The 24,987-nt window shown below is 34.6% G+C and overlaps 1 protein-coding gene across 8 annotated transcripts in view; it reads left to right on the top strand.

Annotated features, from left to right (window-relative positions):
• Positions 1-24,987, top strand: part of RICTOR (RPTOR independent companion of MTOR complex 2) — a 123,226-nt gene that overhangs the window by 63,416 nt on the left and 34,823 nt on the right. For all 8 annotated transcript variants that reach the window (XM_019464212.2, XM_019464215.2, XM_019464210.2 and 5 more), the window contains 11 exons: positions 2,702-2,828; positions 7,646-7,815; positions 12,387-12,454; positions 15,782-15,849; positions 16,865-16,947; positions 18,574-18,661; positions 19,184-19,274; positions 19,382-19,448; positions 19,594-19,674; positions 22,124-22,224; positions 24,643-24,808. In XM_019464212.2, the coding sequence (XP_019319757.1) occupies positions 2,702-2,828; positions 7,646-7,815; positions 12,387-12,454; positions 15,782-15,849; positions 16,865-16,947; positions 18,574-18,661; positions 19,184-19,274; positions 19,382-19,448; positions 19,594-19,674; positions 22,124-22,224; positions 24,643-24,808 (1,110 nt within the window). The remainder of the gene's footprint in view (positions 1-2,701; positions 2,829-7,645; positions 7,816-12,386; positions 12,455-15,781; positions 15,850-16,864; positions 16,948-18,573; positions 18,662-19,183; positions 19,275-19,381; positions 19,449-19,593; positions 19,675-22,123; positions 22,225-24,642; positions 24,809-24,987) is intronic.

The raw sequence follows: 24,987 nt of genomic DNA, 5'->3' as shown, positions 1-24,987 counted from the left end.
CTTTACCCACCTTTGAATTCAGTGCATACTCCAGGATGGTAGTATGTTGAATTTGCACATTAACTAGATCTCCTCTTTCTCCTTTTTCTTCCAATTGTCCAGCTTGTGGTTAGTAATGGTACCCACAGGTGAGCATAGTAAGGAAGAAGTAAATGAATGAGTGTCTTAAAAAAAATTCACAATTCTAGTAAGAGTGATATTGAAGATAGATTACAATATTTTTGTTACAGGTGAACTATTGCATTGGGACTGTGATTTGACTCTTCAAATTTAAATTTAAAAATTAGATGTATGGTTTTTACTTACTCATACAGTCTCTCCTTCTGCCATGATTTTGAGAATTCAAGAAAACCAAATTTGTTTCTGAAGAACAAAAATAACTTTGGTTATTTGAGTTGATATATGTCCATATTTGTCATACTAGGAATTATGCATGAGCAATTAAAATATATATTAGCATATTAAAAATAAGCCCATCACATATAAACATTTTTATAAAAATAGCCATATTTTCCAAAAAGAAACTTAGTGAACACAATGGCATTACTTGAGATCTTTGAAAATCTCTTAAATGTTTGTCTTGCTAGAAGGTAGTAGCTAGATTGTCATATTTGCCTCTGCACTCAATCTGTTGTGATTTCACATTCTATGGAGCCTCTGGAAGCTTCAGTATATACTTGTGAGAGATGGAGAGTAAAAAAGACAAATAAGGTCTTTGTATTATTATGAAAATAGTTTTAACTTCACAGAATCTCTGAAAATATCCTAGAGACCTAGTTTTCTGGACCATTCTTTGGGAATTGCTGCTCTAAAAATTGCATTCAGAAGAAAAGACAATTCCAGGTAGATTCAAACAGTTAAATTCAGCTTCTCTGAATTATTCAGTAAATATTTTATTTCAGTTTTGTAAAAGGTTTTGGCACGTTACAATTTAGTTTATAAAACATCCCAGTAAAAGTAAACATACCCTTTACAATTTAGTAAGGCTATAAGAAAAATACTATTTTCTTCTGTTCTGAAATAACAGAGTTATTTAAGGCAGATATCATTGGTGAATCCAAGAGCAGGAAAATTGCTTATACCTGGTGGTAGGATACAGGCTCAGAGGAAGAATGATGGCTCAGGGGTCCTTCTTGGTTTAGCTAAAATCAGATAGAGTTAAAAGGAAAATATACTTGCTGAGTGAATAGTGGCCAGTATTGGTTAGAGGAACTGTAATTTCCTTGGTAATTTTAACAACCAAAGTACGTATTTCTTTTTTTTCAGCAACATCTTGGCAACTGACTTAGTAGAAATTAATATTAATATTACAGTGGCTAGGTCACTGTCGTTTTTGGTATGCATTTTAAAAGTTTAAAAATTTTCTATATAAGTATTAATCTTCTTTATTTTTAAAGAAAAGCAAGAAACATTTGTTGTTTTAGGATACCTTGTTCCATGAATAATTAAGGAATATTCATGTTATTTTTCCTTCTCTTTCACCTGTCTCATTCATTTGGAAGATTTTTTTGTTTGCTGGTTCATTTTCAATGTCTTTTGATTCCCCCCCGCCCCCCCCCCCCCCCCCCCCCCCATCCAGGAAATCTTTCCTGGTTTTTGTCTCACTCATTTTCTATATAATTTTCCTGCTTTTCAGCTGTTCCTATTCTTTATCCAATTGAAATTCTACTCATTGCCTTATTGAAGCCGCAATGAAGCCATCAATTTTTTTCATGTATTATTTCTTTATTCATGTAATAAGAGATTAACGTATCACAGATTTTTTACAATTGAAAGGGATTCATTTAGGCAAATCACTTGGCCCTTGATACACAGGATTATAAATCCAGTAACATCTAGTACAGATTAATTATTCCCACTCCAGGGACCTGTTATTTTGAAATAGTTCATCTACCAAATAGTCTTTATTTATTAAACAGTAATTAACTACATAATTTATTTTCTTTCTGATTTCCAAACTGAAAATATGTCATCTATTTTCAGTATTCCAAATTTGGAATAGATTCCAAATCTATTTTCAGTATTCCAATTAAACTTTTCATTTAAAGTATGATTCATCCAAAAAGTTTTGTCACCAGATACATACTCTTTGCATCATAATTCTTGAAATATTAAAGATCGATTATGGATTACTAACTTTGCCGTTTGCGTAGCAACAAGTGATGGGTAGAGACGAGGAGATTATTAGGCATCTTTGGTAGTAAAGTGAAAAAGAATGAGGGTCCAAATTAGAGTTTGGTGGGAGAAAGAGTATGCATAATGAGGTAAATTGGTGGAACATACCTTGGTGGTGATTATATGAGGAGAAGAGTCAGGAATGTTATAGTACAGCAGTGTGTTGACAACTGTTTACCACTGATTTCCTTCGTCTGGGTTCTGAAATGTTGTGTAAAATACAGTGCCTACTCCACAGGAGCTTAGAATCTCAGAAACATTACATCCTGTCAGTTAACTGATTCATATTCTGAACTATTAGGGAAAAAAAGCCAACATTTTTCCATAGTAATGATTATTAATATCTGTTGCATTAATTATTAGATCTAGTAATCCTTTGAAATGTACCCATGAAGAAGAAGATTAAAATTGATGCTTGGATCTTATAAATATTCTATGGTTGTGAACACCTCAATCTGAACAAAATAGGTTTTAAACATGTATTATGAAATAAATAACTTCTTTTTCTGATTCCTCCCTGTTCCAGATGATTACTGTGAATGCTTCCTTGTTTCCTAGCTCTGTGGCCAACTCATTAATAGCAGTTGGAAATGACGGACTTCAAGAAAGAGACAGAATGGTCCGAGCATGCATTGCCATTATCTGTGAACTAGGTCAGAATTGTCTTCAAGTAATACAAATGAGGCATTTTAGAAAGTATATATATAAGAATGTAACATTTTTAAATGTGAACTGGGTCAGAATTTTCTTCAAGTAATACAAATGTAGTGTTTTATTATTTAAAAAAAAAATTTTTTTTAACGTTTATTTATTTTTGAGACAGAGAGAGACAGAGCATGAACGGGGGAGGGTCAGAGAGAGGGAGACACAGAATCCGAAACAGGCTCCAGGCCCTGAGCTGTCAGCACAGAGCCCGACGCGGGGCTCAAACTCACGGACCGCGAGATCATGACCTGAGCCGAAGTCGGCCGCTTAACTGACTGAGCCACCCAGGCGCCCCAACAAATGTAGTGTTTTAAAAAGAATATAAGAATATGATATTCTTCAAATGCCTTTCATACATGAAATCTTAGTTATTGATACAAAGATATGAAAAATTTAGCTTATCGGATTTTAGGAATTGTCCAAATTCCAGTAATTAGAATAAAATCCTTTAAAGTCTGGGTCTCAGACATTAGTTAACCACACTGTATCTTGATGTGAGTTAAAACAACAAACTCCATCATACATTAAAGAAGGAAGAAGAATCTAAATGCAGAAGCATTAAAGAGTTAAATGGGGGAAAAATGGGGTAAAAAATGGATGAATTTTATCTGATCATTGTAAGGAAGAGGAGTCTTGAATTATCAAAAAAAATCAGATTTAAGCAGCTATAGATTTGATTGTAAGGAGACAAGAAAACATGCAGTACTAGAACAAAGAAAGAAAGAAATGTTACAGACATGATTGGCAAAGAACTTACTCATATACAGATCAGTAGGAAAAATAAATAATTCTCAAAGAAATACATGGCTAATCAACATATTTAAAAAGTTCACCCTCTGCTAGGAATTTACCCAAGGGATACAGGAGTACTGATGCATAGGGGCACTTGTACCCCAATGTTTATAGCAGCACTCTCAACAATAGCCAAATTATGGAAAGAGCCTAAATGTCCATCAACTGATGAATGGATAAAGAAATTGTGGTTTATATACACAATGGAGTACTACGTGGCAATGAGAAAGAATGAAATATGGCCTTTTGTAGCAACGTGGATGGAACTGGAGAGTGTGATGCTAAGTGAAATAAGCCATGCAGAGAAAGACAGATACCATATGGTTTCACTCTTATGTGGATCCTGAGAAACTTAACAGAAACCCATGGGGGAGGGGAAGGGAAAAAAAAAAAAAAAGAGGTTGGAGTGGGAGAGAGCCAAAGCATAAGAGACTGTTAACAACTGAGAACAAACTGAGGGTTGATGGGGGGTGGGAGGGAGGGGAGGGTGGGTGATGGGTATTGAGGAGGGCACCTTTTGGGATGAGCACTGGGTGTTGTATGGAAACCAATTTGACAATAAATTTCATATATTGAAAAAAAAAAAAGTTCAGCCTCACTTCAAACCAAAAAATACAGTTTTAAATGGTAAGATAATTTTTTTCCCCACCAAAATTAGAGCTGGTATAGGTTAACATTCACTCTTGGTGTAATAAATTAATGACAGAATTTAAACTAAATAAGAGAATCAGACCCTATTATTGAAGATTTAGAAATACGTTCACAATACCTGTGAATTTAAAGACAAAGTCAGGGGGCCCCTGGGTGGCTCAGTCAGTTAAGTGTTGGACTCTTGATTTCGGTTCAGGTCATCTCACGGTTGTGCGGTTGAGCCGAGCCTCGGGGGTGCTCAACAGTGGGCATGGAGCCTGCTTAAGATTCTCTTTCTTCCTCTGCGCCTCCCCACTTGCACACACACTCTTTCAAAAAAACATAAAAGTAAGAAAAATAAGACAGTCAGAAATTTAATTAAGGACTTTTTTTAAATTAAGGACTTTTTTTAAAAGGTCTATTTTAGGGGCGCCTGGGTGGCTCAGTCGGTTGGGCGTCCAACTTCGGCTCAGGTCACGATCTCATGGTCCGTGAGTTCGAGCCCCGCATCGGGCTCTGGGCTGATGGCTCAGAGCCTGGAGCCTGCTTCCGATTCTGTGTCTCCCTCTCTCTCTGCCCCTCCCTCATTCATGCTCTGTCTCTCTCTGTCTCAAAAATAAATAAACATTAAAAAAAAAAAAAAAAATTTAAAAGGTCTATTTTAATTTTAAGAGGAGTGTGTAACTGGGGGAGGGGCAGAGAGAGAGAGAGAATCCCAGGCAACTGCCAGCTCGGAGCTCAGTGCAGCATTGATCCCATGAACCATGAGATCATGACCTGAGCTGAAATCGAGAGTCTGATGCTCAACTGCCTGAGCCACCCAGGCACTCCCTTATTAATGACATTTTTTAAAATAATAAAAATTGGACACGTCAGTGTATGGGATGCTTGGAAAGCTATACTTAGAGTTAACTTACTGTGAGATGCTTTTATAGTTAAGCAAAAAGCATTGAAAATGAGTACGTGAGCCCAAGAAATAGAAAAAGAAGGAAAGAAAATCAGTTTTAAGGTAAGCAGGAGAAAAGCAACAATGAAGAGTCTTAATTAAAGAAAAAAATTATTTAAACAATCTATGTCAGGGGCATCTGAGTGGCTCAGTCAATTAAGTGTCGGACTCTTGATTTTGGCTCAGGTCATGATCTCATGGATGGTGATATCTGAGCCCTGCCCCCAGCTCTGCACTGACAGTGCGGAGCCTGCTTGGGATTCTCTATCTCTGCCCCTTCCCTGCTTGCGTGCACGTGCTCTTGCTCGCTCTCGCGCTCTCTCTCTCTCTCTCTCAAAGTAAATAAACATTAACAAAATCTGTTAATTGGAAGAGAAACATACACAGGTACACAAACATATACACACTATTGTTTGAAAAACATAGAAACAAAAGATTAATATACAAATGAAGAAGAAAATAGGAGCTTTTTAATTATGAGATAATTTTTATGTATATTTGAAATGAATGGATTTCAATCAACTAAAAATAGAAAATAGTAGATCAAAAACCATAAAAGTACTTGATGAAATAATTGCCTCCAAAAAAGACTCATTCAGGTAGTTTTGTCTTAAAAAAAATTGTTTCAAGGAACAGAGAGAGTTCTTACATAGTATAATATAAATGAAAGTATTAAAATATGGAAACCTACCAATTTTTAAATGAAACTATCATTTTATATACATATACACATAGATACACGTATACACACACATACCTATACACATACATAAAGTAAAATAATTAGAAGCCTCCTTTGTTTACATTCTAAAATATTTATCTCAGATCAACATTCTATATTCTTTAAAAAAATTTTTTTTATTATTTATTGTAAGAGAGCAAGGGCACGCATGAGCGGGGGAAAGGTAGAAAGAGGAGACACAGAATCTGAAGCAGGATCCAGGCTCTGAGCTGTCCGCACAGAGACCGATGCAGGGCTTGAACACACAAGCTGTGAGATCATGACCTAAGCGAAGTCTGACGCTTAACCAACTGAGCCACCCAGGCACCCCAACATTCTGTATTATTTTTAATGGTGGATCTCTATAAATACTACAAACTTTAAATCCTAATTTGTATTGCTAAGAACTTTCAGCCAAGTTAGTAAGTTTAAATAATAAATGAAGTTTATGTGTTGGAAAGAAGATACTCTTTGTAGATGATATATCTGGAAAACTCAATCAGTTGAAAAACAGAACTTTAGTAATTCAATACAATGGCGACATGTGACAGTATAGATTTGATAGATTTATTTTGTGTTTCTGCAATAATCAGTAAGTATAATAGAAAAAGATACTGTTTCCAAAGTAGAAAAGAAAACTGTCTATAACAAATAAACTTAGTAAGAAATATGTAAGACTTGTGTGTGTGTGGGGTTACTTTTGACTTTTGAATTTGTCCAGTTGATTCTCAATAATATACAACTAACCTATATGGGTCGAAATGAGAACATTGGTTGTCTGTGTAGTGGAAGGGGTGGTGTTAGGGAACTTTCTAGGATGATGAAATTTGTGTATCTTGATTGGATGTTGGTAATGAGAATAAAAATTATTCAAAATTTGTTGAACTATAGCATTAAGATCTGTGGATTTTACTATATGTAATTATGCCTCAATTTAGAAAAAATAGAAGAAACCTAATTCTAAAATTAAGCTAGAATAAACCGGAGAGATCCGACCATGTAAACATTTTTGAGAGACAATAAATGGAAGAGAACGGAAAGGTTTTTATTTTTAATTTATTTTTTAAAAAGCTATTAAGCTAAATTATTAAGAGAGAAAAAAGGAAAAAGAATTTAGTTGCAGACTCTGGTAAATAGAAAATTTTAGTATATCAGAAGGATAAAAATCAGGTTGGGAAACATGCTGGGATAATTGATTAAACATTTGAAAAAAATTGAGCTATCAATGCAAAACTCAATTTCCTGACAGACTGAAAACTGAAATGGTGGTCAATGAACTCATTTAAAACACACATATGTACGCACATGATCAGAAAATGCCTGATCTTTTAAGGGAGCTGTTTCTGAGCTTAAAATCTGAAGTTAAATTGCAAAACAGATAAAAGGTTTGAAATTGGTTGACTAATTTCTTGCAATTGATATGGAAGAACTATTCCAGTAAAATATGGACAAAGGACACAAAAAAAGCAATTCAGAGACGTTAAAAAAATTCAGGTTTTGGGGAGGTATATTCAGTGACTCTTATTAGATATATATTATTCATGTTTTAAATGTCTTTGACTAGAAAGTTTTTCAAGTAAGAAAGGAAATTAAGTTTCAAAATAAAATCCCCGATTTATTACTTTTTATTATTTATCTCCTATGTAAATTTATTAAGTTTTTCTTTTTTATTTTAGCACTTCAGAATCCAGAGGTGGTGGCCCTTCGAGGTGGACTAAACACCATCTTGAAAAATGTGATCGATTGCCAATTAAGTCGAATAAATGAGGCCCTCATTACTACAATTTTGCACCTCCTTAATCATCCAAAGACCCGACAATATGTGCGAGCTGATGTAGAATTAGAGGTAGGAACTTTAATATCCTTTTCTAGTTTTAAGATATGACTTTAAGTACATACTTTGAAATTTTTAAGTTAACAGATGCAGCACAGCATTAATAACCAAACCTAAATTAATGAAGACTGGCTTATCCCCAGCAGTATTTTATAACTCATTCAGTTTGGACTGAATTGAAAATAGTCTTCTCAAGAATATTTCATCAACATGTAAAGTGAAGTTGTTTTTTTTTTTATAATCTGTGAAAACTTTATTAATCAAATTAGAGCAAAAGTCAGTTTACATACACATTTGTTTAAGAGAACCATTTCTTTTTAAGAACTTTAGTACGTTGTGTGAATAGCTCCTGCTAATTATATACTACTTATTTATTAACCCATGCTAAAATTCTCTGAACTTGGAAGTACTTGTTAGCAACTCAAAGAAATAGAGTACGAATCTTTGTTTTTAAAATACTTTACAATTTAATATTTGGGTATGAAATTATGCAAGGTATAAAAGATGTATTGTTCTGTGATGTATCTGTCTAAATTATTTTATGAAAGTTGTCTTAAATCTTATAGTCTGGTTTTATTAGGGCTAGTAGAAATATTTGAGATTATGAAAGTGACAGCCTTTATAATTAACTAACATATTTAAGTACAATATTCTCCTTAGTTAAGTGATTTCAAATATGTTCATTATTAATGGGAGTCCAATGGGAATAAACTAGCACTTTTGATATGTTTAGCCTGTTTTTTTTTTAATCAAGTAGAAAAACTATAATTTTAGCATTGGTGAGACAATTATAGTAAAGGAAGGTAATATAATAGGCCTGTTTATTATTCCTATGTAATTGTAAAGCAGATTAGCAAAGACTTAAGTGAAAAAAAAAAAACCCTCAAAAGAATATGGCAGACATTTAAGTACACTAGTGTCTTTGCTTGTATATACTTATTTAAAACCACAAATGTTAGTTCTTTTTTCCTTTAACAAGATTTCCCCAGAATAGCATAGTAATTTGGAGCATAGACTTTGTACTACACAGATCTGGTTTTGATTTTTTTGCTCAGTGACCTATTAGATTTATGACTTTGGCTAAGTTATAAGCCTTTCTTGGGCCCATTTTTGCTTAGGTAAAATGAAGGTCATGGTTTTCAACTCAAAAGATTTATTGTGAACAGTAAATACTATAATAATAATAGTAGTGGTAATAACACCAGCCGACACTCATGTAATGCTTATAATGAGTTACACAGTATTTCTGGGTACTTTATGTATGTTGATTCTAATGTACATAAAATGTTTTATTTAATACCTAGCACATAGTAAATATTCAACGAATATTGGTTACCTTGGATATTATTCATCATCCTTATATAGTGTGCCAAGAGAATATTGTCCTCATTTTTATTAATTATATGTTACAAAATGTGATTCTAATTTGATACTTTGATTTCCATTTACTGCATACAGAAGAACTGTTTTCATTGCTACCGTCTCTATTGTTAGCCCCAAATCTTCCTCCTCTTAAAAATCCCTTTTTAAATTTACCCTGGCATTTATTTCTACTATCTGGGATACGTTTTAGCCTCAGACAGAAAAATGTATGGATTTAATATAATAGTGTTATCAGAATAGACAGTCTATCAGGGTGGTAAATTAATTGTAATTTTTTTATAGTAAATTTTAAAAAATGTATTTTTTAAACTCCTACTTCAGAGTAGAATGGGATAGCTCATAGCATCTGTTATGGAAACTAGAAAAGCTGAATAATTAGGAAAGTCATATATTTAAAGCAGTATAGAGCTGTGTAAGCAGTAAAATTCTAGACAAGGAAGATTCTTTGAGAGTTGCCCTGAGCACCTAGAGGTGCCTTTGGGGCATTTGCAGGTTTGGGGCCTAGGCTAACGGCTAAGAACATGACGTGGGCCTGGTAGAAGACCAGACTTACTTGGCAGTCATGCAGGTATGGAGTGACAAGCCTAGAAACAGGAAAATTCCTCAGACCACGTCTGATTTACCCCTTTAGACATTTGCTGAAACGAGACTGTGCAGGGCAAAGGCTGTGATGTCCAGTCCTGAGGAAAGCATGGTGGAATATGCTGCAGCCCCCAGTGCATGCAATTGCAGATGGCCTGTAGGAGGGGCCGTGGGCAAAAGTTGGAAGGCCTAAAAGTTGTGAATTTACACTGGTTATACGCAACTACTTTTTTTCTTGGGGCCACTTATTGATTAATATATAATTAGAACCTGAAAATCCAGGTAGGCCTTTGCTGGGATCAGAAAACCAAAAGAGCTTTTGGCATTTGTGTGGTACTAAGGTGACAGAATTGGATCTTTCATAGCTGATTTCCTGTTCTTGACACTTCCCATATTCTGAAGCCATTCTGGGTGGATAGCTAAAGATCTAAGTTCAAAACTTAGGAAATATGTAGGAAAAATCCCTAGTCTCTTATTGCTGAGGAGAGAAATAGTGGCTAAGCTCTGTTGAAAGCCCCGGAAGATCATACTTCAGGAACATAGGAAAACCAAAGGTATACTTAGTCTTAGAATTACAAGGTAGTCTCAATTTAACTCGGTTGGTGATAAGATGATCACCACCAGCCCCCATTAATCTACCTAACAGAGGAAAGGATAAACCACCTCTGGTTGAGATAACATCACTTAGACCTTTTATAATATTCACAATGCCTGACATTTACTTATTAATTTGAGTGTCATGCAAAAAGATACAACCATATGACTAAAAACCCAAAAGAGAAACATGCCCACAGGTGATCCAGATAGTGCAGGTAGAGGGAAAAGATTTTAAAACAACCATGAGTAATTTGTTCAGGAAAATGAAGGAAGAAAATAGATGAAATAATGGGTAATTTCACCAGATAATTGGAATATACAAATGAATTCAATGGAAGTTCTCGTACTGAAAAATAGAATACCTGAAATTCTGAACTCAATGAAAAATTCATTTTGGACAAGAAGATATTATTAGTAAATTGGAGGAAAAGTCAATAAAAATATCCAGGGTAAAGCACAGAGCGGGGACAAGAAGGAAATGAACAGAACACAACAAAAGTGATAAAACAGAACTTTGTCTTTAGAGAAGAAAGAGAAAATGAGCAGAAGCAAATATCTAAAGAGACAATGGCCAGAACTTTTGTTTCTAAAAGTGATAAAGCTTCATGTTCACAAAGCTTAGAAAACTCCAAATAAGGAAATACGAAGAAAACAACATGTATGCACATCATGGTAAGATTGTTGAAAACCAAGATAAATAAAAATCTTGAAAGCAGCTCCAGGGGGAAAAGAAAAAACAAAAAGACATCACTTTCAAAGGAACGTAATAGCTGATAGCTGATTCCCAACAGAAATCATGGAAACTAGGAGATGGTAAAATGGTATCTTTAGAATACCCAAAGAAAGAAACGCCAGCCTAACCCAAAGAAAATGTCTTTCAAAAACAAAGGGAAAATACAGATGTTTGAGGCTAAGAAAAATGAGGAAAAGACCAAAGAGAATGTAAAGAAACAGTACACTTTCTTGGATTATTTGCCCTTATGTCTGGAAGACACTATAACAGCCCAAGGGGAGAGGTACATGTGGGAGGAGCTGAGCTCTGTTGCCAACTAACTAGCACATTGTGAATGAACCATCTTGAAACAGTCTTCAGGTGACTCTAGTTTTGACAGTATTTTGACTGCAGTCTTGTGAGGGACCCTAAACCATAACTGCATACCTAAGCCTCTAGTAGATTCCTGACTCACAGAAACCATATGAGATCATAAATATTTATTGTTTAAAAAATGAGACACACAAAGAATGAAAGAGTAAGGGGAGTCCTCAGAAGGAAAATGATCTAAGACAAATAAGGAAATGTAGGAAGGAATGATGCATGATAGAAAAGGCACAGGTGACTAAATATAAAAGAATACCGATTGGAAAAAGTCATTTTAATAATGTCTTATGTATTTTAAATTCTGTTTAATACTAAAAACTAGACCACAGTAATGCAGGAGGCACAATGGGAGGGATGGTAAACCTGATACAGTGGTTAAAAGTTTAAAATGAGTGAGTTTAGCAAGATTGCTGAATACAAGAGCAATATACCAAAATAACTGGGATTTTTTTATACTAGCGTGAAAAGAAGAATGAATTTATAAAATAAAACCACTTAATAATGTTCAAAAAGAAGCAAAACTAAGTCATAGTTTTAAAAGTCAGGATAATAATCTGGGAGTAGGTAGTGACTGAGTAGAAAGAAGGAATAAGGAGACTTTAAGGATGCTAATGTTTTCTTCCTCTGGTGCCAGTTATAGGAATGTGCTTAGTTTGAGAAAATACCCCAAACCTTACATTTATGGTTCATGCACTGTTTTATATATATGTTACACCTCAATTTAAAAGTTAAAAAAATTCGATTGGTACATGAAAAAAATCAAGTATATTCCTTGATGATGAATTTGGAGAAGTAAGTCTCTCAACTAGTATACCCAGTCAAAGATATAGATAAGTGAAATTAACTTTAACTTATTACAGGAAGAATGCATTTTATAATAAGGACCATTTTTCTTCTTCTTTTTCTCCTTTATTTTTATTAGCGAATTTTAGCACCCTATACCGATTTTCACTACAGACATAGTCCAGATACAGCTGAAGGACAACTCAAGTAAGTACCACTGGTTCCTAATAACTTACAAGGAAGTGTGTTGCTGTTAAAGCTTTTAGAGTTGCCTGATTGTTTGTAGAGCCAGAACATGTAAATTTAAATAAATTTCCTGTTTCATGGAGTTATGTTATAGTTCTCATAATATAATTAACTGTGGTTTAAAAAATTAAAAATAAGCTATGAGAAGTTTAAAGACTTGGAATTAAGCTCTTAATGAAAAAAATATAAGATGGGCTGTGGTAGAAACCTAGATCTTTGTTTTTCTCTTGTATATATTTTTAGCATAATTGCATTGAGAGACTAAAAGAATGAAAAACGAAAGGGAATAGAATGAAGAGCTACCCTAACAAACTGAGTAAGCAGAAAGATATACTCTGTAGAATTTTGAAAGTAAAGTTAGTAAGGAAATAAAAGGAGAGAGAGAAAAGGTTGTTTTCTAGAAATAGGGTAATTTTCAGAGTTTTTTTTGGAGAGAAAAGCACATGTTCACTAGGTATTCTGAGATAACTGTAAATTGATTCAGGGAATCAGTGTATTATCAATGTATTAATGTATTATCTGTGAAGATTTTGCAGATGGCATAATTACAGTAAATATATTATGAAGTGTTTTTCTAGTAGAATTGTTGGATTGCAGACATAAATAAGCACTTATTTGATAGTGTACAACTTAAAATTCTTAAGTTTTAGAATATTACAAAACGGAGATTTTTTTTTTTCATTTTTATGAAATAGTGGCTTTAGATCTTTAATCACTTCTATCCCTGTGGACTCATCACACCCTAACATTTCATGACCTGCGCTAAGAAATCAAAAAAGATGTTCTCTAAGACTTCTCAAACCTTATTCCTTATGGATTGGGATTCTTTTAGCCCCTTTCTTGGCTTTTCCTTATGATACTTAGCATTGTCCTTCTTGATGGGAGAAATACACTTTCTATTGCTACATGACAAATTACTATGAATGTAACAGCTTAAAATAACATCAGTTTATTAACTCATAGCTCAGTAGGTCATAAGTCTGCACAACTTTTATCTGGGGATTCTGATGAAAAATCCATTTCCAAGCTCATTCAGGTTGTTGGCAGAATTTACTTCCTTGCTATTGTAAAACTGAGTTCTCGGTTTCCTTGCTGTCAGCTGGGCCTACTCTCAGCTTCTGGAAGCCACTCTCTTTCTTTGGCACATGGCTCCCTCTGTCTTCAAACAGAAAAAAATTCCTGGAACCCTTTACTTTGAATCTCTCTGACTTTCTCTTCTACCAGCAGCTGGTGAAAGCTCTCCAATTAGATCAAGCCTACCAGATGATCTGCCAGGCTGTATAACATAAATTAGTCACAACGTGGCAGTGATACCATATTCACAGTGTCGAGGGATTAAGGCATAGAATCTTCAGGGGTTGGAGGACGTTTTTAGAGTTCTGTCTACCAGGATGAATGAGAGATGAGCCTGGGTATTTTTTAGAGTTGGAGAGGGAAAAGTACATTCCACCAAAATCCTTCCTTACCTGTTTGGTTCTACATATTCATTAAGTTCCTAGAGTATGGGTATTTCCTAGAGTATAGGTACATTATGGCCAGGAAACAAGGAAATGAGTGATTTTTAAAAAAAATACTACAAACATTGAATATGTTAGAGAATGGATTACCAGGCAGTCACTATAGGTATGTCATTCACATTTTTTTAAATGTTTGTTTGTTTGTTTGTTGAGAGAGAATGCATGAGCAGGGCCCCTCTCTCGCTCGCTCTCCCTCTTGCTCTCCCTCTCTCTCTCTCTTCCTCTCGAGAGACAGAGATCCCAAGACAGATCCCCTAGAGAGACAGAGGATCCCAAGCAGGGTCTGCACTGTTAGCTAAGCCTGACACTGAGCTCAAACTCAGGAACCCTGAGATCATGACCTAAGCTGAAACCAAGAGTCAGACACTTAACCAACAAAGCCATCCAGGCTCCCTTGTCACTAACATTTTTAAGAGAAGGAGCACCAGAAGCTTTATCCCATAGTTGTCCAGTTCTCATTTCTTTTACCACCTCATCTCCTCATTTCAGTTTCTGTTGCATTCTCATTTATTTGATGCTGCCAAGCTTAGGGTGGCTTGTTTGTGTTTATTGTTAAGTGTTTCATTCCTCTTTTGTAGACTCTGATTACTCACCATTCTTTTAACTTGATTTTCTGTCTTTTTTTTAATCCCCTCTGTTTTTGCTTTCTAAGTTCTCAATTTCTGTATTCTCAGACCTGTTTAAGGATTTTATTAGGAAAGAAAAAAGATAGCACAGAAAAAAACAGACACAGAATAGAGGTGGGGTTGAGGTGGCATAAATAGTGTAGGATTGCTATTAAGTATTGAAACTGGCCATAAGCCATACATGGAAAATATATAATGAATGTAAATAGTTATATTGCCTAATTAGTGGTCATGAACTATTGTATGGGAAAGAACAAGTGAGACAGTTTGGATACACAATTGTAAGAGAAGAAAGCAGCTGTTGATATTAATATCTAGTTTTTTAATAATATCAGTGCATATATGGGTTGTTGGGCTTGCTTGTTAGAAATGTTCAAATAAATTTGGGCAAGAAGTTTCAAGTAAAGAGAATACACGTTGGGGCACCTGGCTGGCTCCATCGGAAGATCATGTGATTCTTAATCTTGGGGTCTTGAGTTCAAGCCCCACGTTAGGAGTAGAGGTTAAATAAATAAATACTTAAAGGATTACATGTGGCAAAAGTAAAAGGTAATTTTCTTTGCTAAGCCTTGTGACAGAGATGCTTATTAAATAGGGTGTTGCTGCTTTTAGTGCTCAAATTTTTTTTTTTTTAACGTTTATTATTGAGAGACAGAGACAGAGTGTGAGCAGGGGAGGGGCAGAGGGAGAGGAAGACACAGAATCTGAAACAGGCTCCAGGCTCTGACCTGTCAGCACAGAGCCCGACGTGGGCTTGAACTCACGAACCACAAGATCATGACCTGAGCCAAAGTCGGACGCTTAACCGACTGAGCCACCCAGGCACCCCTCTAGTGCTCAATTAAAGGTGTTAATGAGGTATCTAAGAATAGTTTTCAGAAAGAGTAGAAAAAGTCGAACTAAATTAAAAAGTGGAATTTATAACTTATTTTAAACCAATATGTTGGGAATTTTAAATTGGGGCGGGAGTCAGTATATAATTGGGTAATTTTCTTTGAGGTAGATCTTTTTTTTTTTTTAATGTGTTATTTCCTGTGTGAACATTTAAGTGTTAATGATAGGTTTTTTTCTGATACAGTAGAAAAGAATCACACTTTTTTATTTTAACATTTAATTTCTTGGGTCTCTGCTCCACTTTCAAACAGAGAAGACAGAGAAGCGAGGTTTCTAGCCAGTAAAATGGGAATCATAGCAACATTCCGGTCATGGGCAGGTAAGTTACTCTGCTGCTTTAACATCCAGTAAGAAAAACGTGATTATTTTTTCATATGTTAAATTACTATTGCATCATCTGATTTAGATGTTATCCCAGTCTTAACTTTATACATTATTATTAGAGTCAGAGGGATTTGTACAAAATTATTAAAATGGTCTATTTGTAAGTCAGTGTGCTAATGATTACCAGAGCAATTAAAAAGTCTTTCTGTGGACATGAGCTTTCATTTGTTCTGGGTAAATACCCAAACAGAATTGCTGGGTCACAATGTGGATGCATGTTTAGTTTTTTTTGTAAGAAACTGACAGACTTTTTCTCAGCATACTTGCACCATTTTGTACCCCCATCGTCAGTGTATGAGAGTTCCAGTTGCTCTGCATCCTTGCCAGCATTTCGTGTTGTCTTTAATTTTAGCCGTTCTGATGGGTGTATAGTGGTATCTCATTGGGAATGTTATTTGGATTTCCCCAATGACTGAATATTGAATATTTTGTCCGTGTTTATTGGCTCTTCACATAACTTCCTTTGTGACATAATAATGTGCTTAAAATTGTTTGATTCAGTTATTTCACTTAAAATTTTGATCTATAAAGATTAATTGAAGTCTGTCAGGTACAGCCTTTTGTGCATTCAATAAATTTTAGAATTAAACTTTTAAAAGACAAAAGCCAAGCAAGTTTTTCACTCCACTTTAGGTTAAGAAGGTATTATATAAGAAAGACAGAACATTGTCTTACTCTCTCTGGTATTACTTTCTGAAAACCAGTCATCAGTAAACAGGAGTAGTAGACAGATTCATGAACATTTTGGGGTATGAAACAAATAGAAGAAGGAATTTAAATGATAAAGTTACTAATAATCTGTAGTCAACAGGGAAATGTTACTTCTGATAACCAAATAATTGCACAGTTTTGGAAATTATTTGGAAAGATACTGTAGATTTTATATTATGAATACTATAGATTTTTTTTTTGAAATTCAGATCAGTAATTTCCCTTTTTATCCTTTGTAGGTATTATTAATTTATGCAAACCTGGAAACTCTGGGATCCAGTCTCTAATTGGAGTACTTTGTATACCAAATATGGAAATAAGGGTAGGTAAAAGTTACTGTAATTGTTTCATTCCTAGACTTTTAACAGAGGAGATTATTTGTTCAAAAAAAAAAAAAAAAGAAAAGCTATTTCAGGTGTTGCCTTTTCCTTATTCTATATCATAGATCATTTAAAAAAACACATGAATAGGGGTCCCTGGGTGGCTCAGTTAAACGTCCAACTTCAGCTCAGGTCATGATCTCATGGTTCTTGAGTTCTAACCCGTGTTGGGCTTTGTGCTGACAGCTCGGAGCCTGGAGTCTGCTTCAGATTCTATGTCTCCCTCTGTGTCTCTGCCCCTCCCCTGTTAATGCTCTGTCTCTCTCTCCAAAAATGAATAAACATTAAAAAAATTTTTTTAAACAAATACATGAATAAATGTATACTGCTTAGTTGAACCCTAAGGATAATGTGAAAAATTTGAAATACTGATGTTGTTAGGAACTGTGGCTGTATTAAAAACTGGATTAAAATATGAAATCAATTGTACTTTATTCATTAAAAAATGCAAACAATATGGAAGGGCATTCTCATAAAAGGTTCAAGCAGTACAGAAATATATTTAGTAAAAACTAAATACAGTATTTATGTATCTTATGCCTTCTAACTTATGTTTTTATAATATGTATGAGTGGTGGTTTTGATTAAAATTAGTTTAATATTTATATGCTTATTTATTAGATATATTCCTAAATTATTAATGCATAAGAATTTATATTAAACAGGGGCGCCTGGGTGGCTCAGTCGGTTAAGCGTCCGACTTCGCTCAGGTCACGATCTCACAGTCCGTGAGTTCGAGCCCCGCGTCGGGCTCTGGGCTGATGGCTCAGAGCCTGGAGCCTGCTTCCGATTCTGTGTCTCCCTCTCTCTCTGCCCCTCCCCCGTTCATGCTCTGTCTCTCTCTGTCTCAAAAATAAATAAACGTTAAAAAAAAAAAAAAAAAAAAAAAGAATTTATATTAAACAGCTAAAACAAATTGAAATTGGAGGAAAAAAATTCTTTGGTGGTTCTTCCTTCTCCACTTAAATGTTTTTGTTTTAATTGTGTTCAAAAGAATAAATTTGCCCTTTTCTTGTTTTTCTTTACTTGAACCAAACCTGGAGTTTAAAAATATTAGAAAATATTAGCCAATGGTGCCTTGCTTAATGTGAAGTGAAAAGCATTTAGAACGGAAATGGAAGGATGTGATTGTAGATGGAAAGACCTATAAGCAGGGAGCTAAAGGTTAGGGCAATTCACTTGACTGCTTACTTAGCAGATGGTGAAAGAACATGGTTTTGGGAGTCTGGCCAACTCAGATTTGACTCCTGATTTTAGTATTGATAGCTCCATGACCTTGGGCAAATTACTTTTAACCTGTAAATCTATTTCTCCATATCTACTACAATGGGGATAATAAAAGATTTATTGGAAAGATTAAATCGTGTATATAGTAAGCATGCTGTAGTTATCTCTTGTGTAATATAGGCCTGATATGGTAATTTTCTAACATACAGTAGTTTTGTCTTTATCAGTATTTTATTCTCTGAATAGGACATTTAAAAAAATCTTTTTTCAATTTTTTAGTTTCTTAATTTAAATGATTCATTGCATAAAAATAAATGGACTGTATTTATTTGCACTTGTAGCGAGGTCTGCTTGAAGTACTCTATGATATATTTCGTCTTCCTCTACCTGTTGTGACTGAAGAATTCATAGAAGCACTGCTTAGTGTAGGTAAGTATCGAAGTACATTTGTATCTGTTCCTATATTGTAATTTTTTAAATGGTTTATCTGATAGAAGCAGAGTCCTTTAAAAGCAAAATAGTGAACTAAATATTAAATATCTTCTTATTGCATCATCATGGAATTGATATGAAAATAAAATGTCAAATAAATTTCTAAAAATAAGAAATTAAAAATTTTTTCCCATGACCCTAGTTGTTGCATATGAACAGTGAAATTAATAGAAAGATGGACAAATTTGAAAGGAAGAGAGGAGAAAAGAAACTGATGTAATTCTCAGATTAGATTATCTCATTCTCATTTCGTTTTAGCCAAATGACTCCTAAGTCCCAAAATGAAAGAAGTTTAGATCTGTGTACATCAAGAAATCAGTTTTTTCTGTATGCCTTTTCAGTCTATTTATTTAACTAACATTTTAAAACATTATTTATAGCCTGACTAGCTGATGGTTAACTGATATGTTTTGGTGATTTTTTTCATTTTTTTCTAACCACCTGGTTTTAACTATTTAGATCCAGGCAGATTCCAAGACAGTTGGAGGCTTTCGGATGGCTTTGTAGCAGCCGAGGCAAAAACTATTCTTCCTCATCGTGCCAGATCCAGGTAGAATTTTGAGAAATAGTTCAAATTTATTAGTTACTGTTTTTATGTTCAATTATGTAATATATTGAACAGTATTTAAACTGTTTCTGTGCTGTGTTTATTTCTAGGCCAGACCTCATGGATAATTACTTGGCGCTGATACTCTCTGCATTTATTCGTAATGGACTTCTAGAGGCAAGACTTAATAAGCCTTAACTTTATTTTATTTTTTAAAATTTTCTCTGACAGAGTTCTTTCAGAGCAACAGGCATATATGATGCATACATTTCTTCCTAGATACTGTTTTGCAACTATAATATTTTCTTCCTTATTTTCAAAGGGCTTGGTTGAAGTGATAACAAACAGTGATGACCATATCTCAGTTAGAGCTACCATCCTCTTAGGAGAGCTTCTACATATGGTAAGTTCCCAACTCCTGATTATGTTTCATACCATTTACTGTTTTAATTTATAAAAAGGTTATTTTAATAATGTTACTTTGTAGTACCTCAAAAAGTAAAGTTCATTTATTTGTCTTTGCATTGCAAAGAGCCTTGATGCCTTGTATTTATCTATACGTGTGTGTGTGTGTGTGTGTGTGTGTGTGTGTGTGTGTGTGTATTTATGTATAGGCTAGTTTTATAAATGGAACAAATGTAAAAATTAAAAAGTACTGAATATTGGGACGCCTGGGTGGCTCAGTCTGTTGAGCGTCCGACTTCGGCTCAGGTCATGATCTCACAGTCTGTGACTTCAAGCCCCACATCGTGCTCTGTGCTGACAGCTTGGAGCCTGGAGCCTGTTTCAGATTATGTGTCTCCCTCTCTTTCTGCCCCTCCCCTGCTCATGTTCTGTCTCTCTCTGTCTCAAAAATAAATAAAAAACATTAAAAATAAAAAAAATTTTAATAAGTACTGAATATTGATTTTTATACTCACTTTTGATGCTGACATTTTGAGTCCTATAAATCTTAATGTATCTCAGAAAGATATTCTGCCTAATAAGCAAGAAATTACAAAAGTAGATATTTTAATCAGGTAGCAGTAGAAATAATATGGCAATCAGTGCCTGAATTTTATTCATTATATTTTTAAAATATTTCTTGTGTCGAGTTAGCTAACATGCAGCATATACAGTGTGCTCTTAGCTTTGGGAGTAGATTCCCATGATTCATCGCTTACGTTCGACACCCGTGCTCATCCTAACAAGTACCCTCCTCCATGGCCATTACCCATTTTCCCCACACTCCCCTCTCACCCCATCAACCCTCAGTTCTCTGTATTTAAGAGTCTCTTAGGATTTGCCTCCCTCTCTGTTTATAACAATTTTTTTCCCTTCCCTTCTCTCATGGTCTTCCGTCAAGTTTCTCAGATTCCACATATGAGTGAAAACATATGATATCTTTCTTTCTCTGACTTATTTCACTTAGCATAATACTCTCCAGTTCCATCCACATTGTTGCAAATAGTGCCTCAATTTTAGAAAACTTTGTGAAAATTTTCTAAATAGAACTCCCTTGTTTGAACACATTTTTCTCTGCACACTTGTGGGTTGAGGTGTAGAGGGTAAGAATCTTTTTTTTTTTTTTTTTTTTTTGCCTTGATTTTTGTGACATCAGTAACTTCTGGAAAAAAGGAGCTAATAAAGTGATCTGACCATTCTCTAGTCCCAGCAAATCAAGGAATGGGAGAACTGATTGTTTGCAAGATAGAAATTCCTGTTTCTAGGTCACCTATTTGTTAATAGAATGCTAAATAAAAGGAACCACTTTCAACTCATTAAGGAAGAAGTAACCCTGTGGCAGATCTTTTAAAATTGTTATGGTTTTCTCTTATTGGCAGAATACTTTTTATTTCTGTTGTTTCAGTCCTCCCCCACGCCTAGTGTTTTGTATTTTTTCCCCCACATAGCAGCTGGGCTCTGTGAGTGAGATAAAGAGAATTGAACAGAGTTTAAGAACTGTCTTGTTGGGGCGCCTGGGTGGCTCAGTCGGTTAAGCAGCTGACTTCGGCTCAGGTCATGATCTCACAGTCTGTGAGTTCGAGCCCCGCATCGGGCTCTGTGCTGACAGCTCAGAGCCTGGAGCCTGTTTCAGATTCTGTGTCTCCCTCTCTCTGACCTTCCCCTGTTCATGCTCTGTCTCTCCCTGTCTCAAAAATAAATAAAACGTTAAAAAAATAAAAATAAAAAATAAAATAAAAGAACTGTCTTGTTTATCAGGGAGTTGTTCAGCCGTGTGCTGCATTCTCATTCAGCCTATCCATGGAGGAATTAAGTAATATTACAGGTTTCTCAGATCTGATTTTTATTTTAATTCTTAGTATATCATTTTCTATAAGGTTATCAATATCTAGAATTAGTTGCTTTTAAATGAAGGATTTTTTAAAAATAAATTTCATCTGTTCCTTTCCTCCCTGACCAGAGTTCTAGGATTCCCTTGAAATATAAAAGCTGGTCATTTTAAGTATATTGGTGTTAGTTCATTGTTTATTATCTATCTTCATTGATAGAAAGCAAATTGAGTGGTGGGTTTTGTTTAGAAAGCAGGATTAATTATAGCACTGGATCTAAGTTTTGATATGTAATCCTTTTAAATCATTTAAGAATTGAGTTTAATTGATTACTGCTTAAAAATTATAAAGTTATAATATAGGATCTATAAAATTTGGAGTTTTATTAATGTGAGTCTGTATCTTTATTCTGTCTCATCCTTGTTGAAAGTAGATAAGATAAAAAATTATAAATAAGTTTGTACTGGAAAGTCATTAAGTTAATTTCATGAGTAAAGCCTTTAGTGTTTTATCTATGGATATTCTAGAATAAAATATTTCTAGTTATCAACTTGTAAAAAATGTTATGTTTCATTTTAGGCAAATACAATTCTTCCTCATTCACATAGCCATCATTTGCACTGCCTGCCAACCCTAATGAATATGGCCGCATCTTTTGATATCCCCAAGGAAAAGAGACTGTAAGTATCAGAGCTCTGTAGCAAAGATTGTGTCTGATATTAATACCCACTTAGATGACCTTCTCTTCTTTTTAAAATTTTTCAGGTTTTTTTTAATTGTTTTTTTAGGGAAGCCTCATAGGTAAAGGAAAATTAATAGTATTATTTAATAATTTGTATTTTAGGCTACCAAGTATTATAGCTTAGTAAAATCAGGTTTTTCTAGCATATTTCTGGACAAGGACATCCATCTACTTCATCATTAAAATTGTTGGTTGAGAATTTTTTTGACTGTTTTATGTTTTCAGCAGCAATTCAGGCTCTTTTTTTAATGTCTAAAATATTTCAAGTTAACAAAGCACAAATATTAACAATGTATTCTTTTATGTGTGTAATTAAAAATGTTGGAATTTAGTAACTCATACTGTAGGCATTGAAGTAAACTAAACTCTTAATACTGAAGTAGATACTACAAACAGAATTTTTAACCAAGAGTATGGTAATACAGCTGTAGCTCTGGTGGAATTTCAGTGCTAATAACATATAATTTAGAAGGTAAAGATGAAGAAGCTTGATTGGAAAGTGCTAGTAGGAATCTTTTCATTTAGTTAAGATTATGTCTAAGCAGGGGTGTTTTTTCCTTTTTTTTTTTTTTATTCTGCCTATTATCGGAGAAATCTATATATTTGGACTTTTTTTGGTAACGTTAGTAAAATGCAGTTCATTAGCTATTCAGAACTGTGAATTTTTATTAACAGTTACACATTTCTTCAAAGTTAGCTTTTGGGTGCCTGGGTGGCTCAGTTGTTAGGCATCTGACTTTGGCTCAGGTCATGATCTCATAGTTGGTGAGTTTGAGCCCCACATCAGGTGAGCTCGAGCCCTGCATTGGGTAACACATGAGCCCCGCTTTGGGTGAGCACAAACCCCGCTTCGGGGTCAGCTCGTGCCCTGCTTTGGGTAAAACACAAGCCCTGGGTGAGCCCCGCTTCTCTCTCTCTCTCTCTCTCTCTCTCTCTCTCTCTCTCTCTCTCTGCCCCTTGCTCATTTGTACCCTCTCTGTCTCTCAAAACAAAAAAAAAATTTTTAAATTCAAAAGTACATATATGGGCCTCACTATAAATAAATAATGTATTTACTTAATAATTTTAATTTTACCTATGAATATACTATTACTTAGTAGACTGAAGATCCCTAAAAGCCATAGGGATCATCTGTCTCAGTTCTAACTCTAGGCTTCCATTAGTACTGATAGCTTTCAACTTTTTTCTTTGTTAAATGTGTTAATGTAAACAATCTCTACATCCAATGTGGGGTTCGAACTCATGACCCTGAGATCAAGAGCTGTATGCTGTACTGACTAAGCCAGCCAGGGCTCCCCTTTCAGTTTTTATTTTAGTAGTTAACATGATGGAAAAATGTATTTCCCAAAGCCTGGTAGACCTAAACTCTCTGGGTTAGATTATGGCCATGAATTTTAGGGTTTATGAAGAATTCAAATTTACCTTCAAAATTTCAGTAATAACAGTCTTACAATGACTTTTGTTTTTGTTTTTCTTAGCTCAGCAAGCTCTCTTTACTTCTAAATACTTGCTAATCTGAACACATCTCAAGGTTTTTAAATTTTAAATCTGATTTATATTTACCAGAACTTCTGTAGTTGAGACTTGATTGCCACCAGATTCTCAAGAATTGTGCTTTTATGTACCACAAACAAGGAATTAAAAACAATATGTGAAAGGATACCATTTACAGTTGTAGATCAATGGGGGAAGTAGAGACTGTACAGGTTGATACTGGAATCATCGATTATCCACAGGGAGTGGAAATGAAATATTCCAGTGTCATACCATAAATAAAAATCAGTTTCAGATGTATTAAGGATTTAAATGTGAAAAGCGAGGTTTTTAAACTTTTATAAGAAAATAGAGAACACTAGATTTCAGACTTTGTAGTTCTTAAAACCAATATATAAAAAGTGCCCACCGCCACAGGAAAAATGATTAGTAAATACATATTTAGTTGGCTCTAAATAATTTGTGTTTCTTCATACAAATCAGCAGTGTTTTTGATACTTTTTTTCTTTGTGGTTCCAAATTTGATTAAATGATTTACTTTTTAGTAACAATCTCTGGCCTTGAATTTATATATTTTACTAGAGTAATTTACCAGATTGATCTCTTTAAAATTATGCTAGCTTTGGGGCACCTGGGTGGCTTAGTCAGTTGAGCATCTGACTCTTGATTTCAGCTCAGGTCATGATCCCAGGGCTGTGGGATTGAACCCTGCAACGGGCTCTGCGCTGGGCATGGAGCCTGCTTAAGAACCCCTCTCTCTTCTCTCTCTCTCTCTCTCTCTCTCTCTCTCTCTCTCTCTCTCAGTAGATAGATAGCATAATGCTAACTTTGCTACAGAATTAATTCAGTTTTTTTTCATTAGGCGAGCCAGTGCAGCCTTGAACTGTTTAAAACGCTTCCATGAAATGAAGAAACGAGGACCTAAGCCTTACAGCCTCCATTTAGATCACATTATTCAGAAAGCAATTGCAACACACCAGAAACGGGATCAGTATCTCCGAGTCCAGAAAGATATATTTGTTCTTAAGGTACTGACATAAAATACCGCAGGTTTTAACTTAGTTTCCTAATTTTTTAGCCGATGGATTTTAATGTGCATATACTTGCTTGAGTTTGCAGTTTTATTCATGCTTATGGATCTTCAAATGGCATTTCAGTTTTATAATGACCAGGTAGTTTAGAGCTATGTTTTTATAACTTTTTAAAG

This window comes from Panthera pardus, unplaced genomic scaffold, assembly GCF_024362965.1.
Source record: "Panthera pardus isolate Hobbes unplaced genomic scaffold, ASM2436296v1 HiC_scaffold_2, whole genome shotgun sequence".
Classification (NCBI taxonomy): Eukaryota; Metazoa; Chordata; class Mammalia; order Carnivora; family Felidae; genus Panthera; species Panthera pardus.
This window is presented reverse-complemented; position numbering and strand designations above follow the sequence as displayed.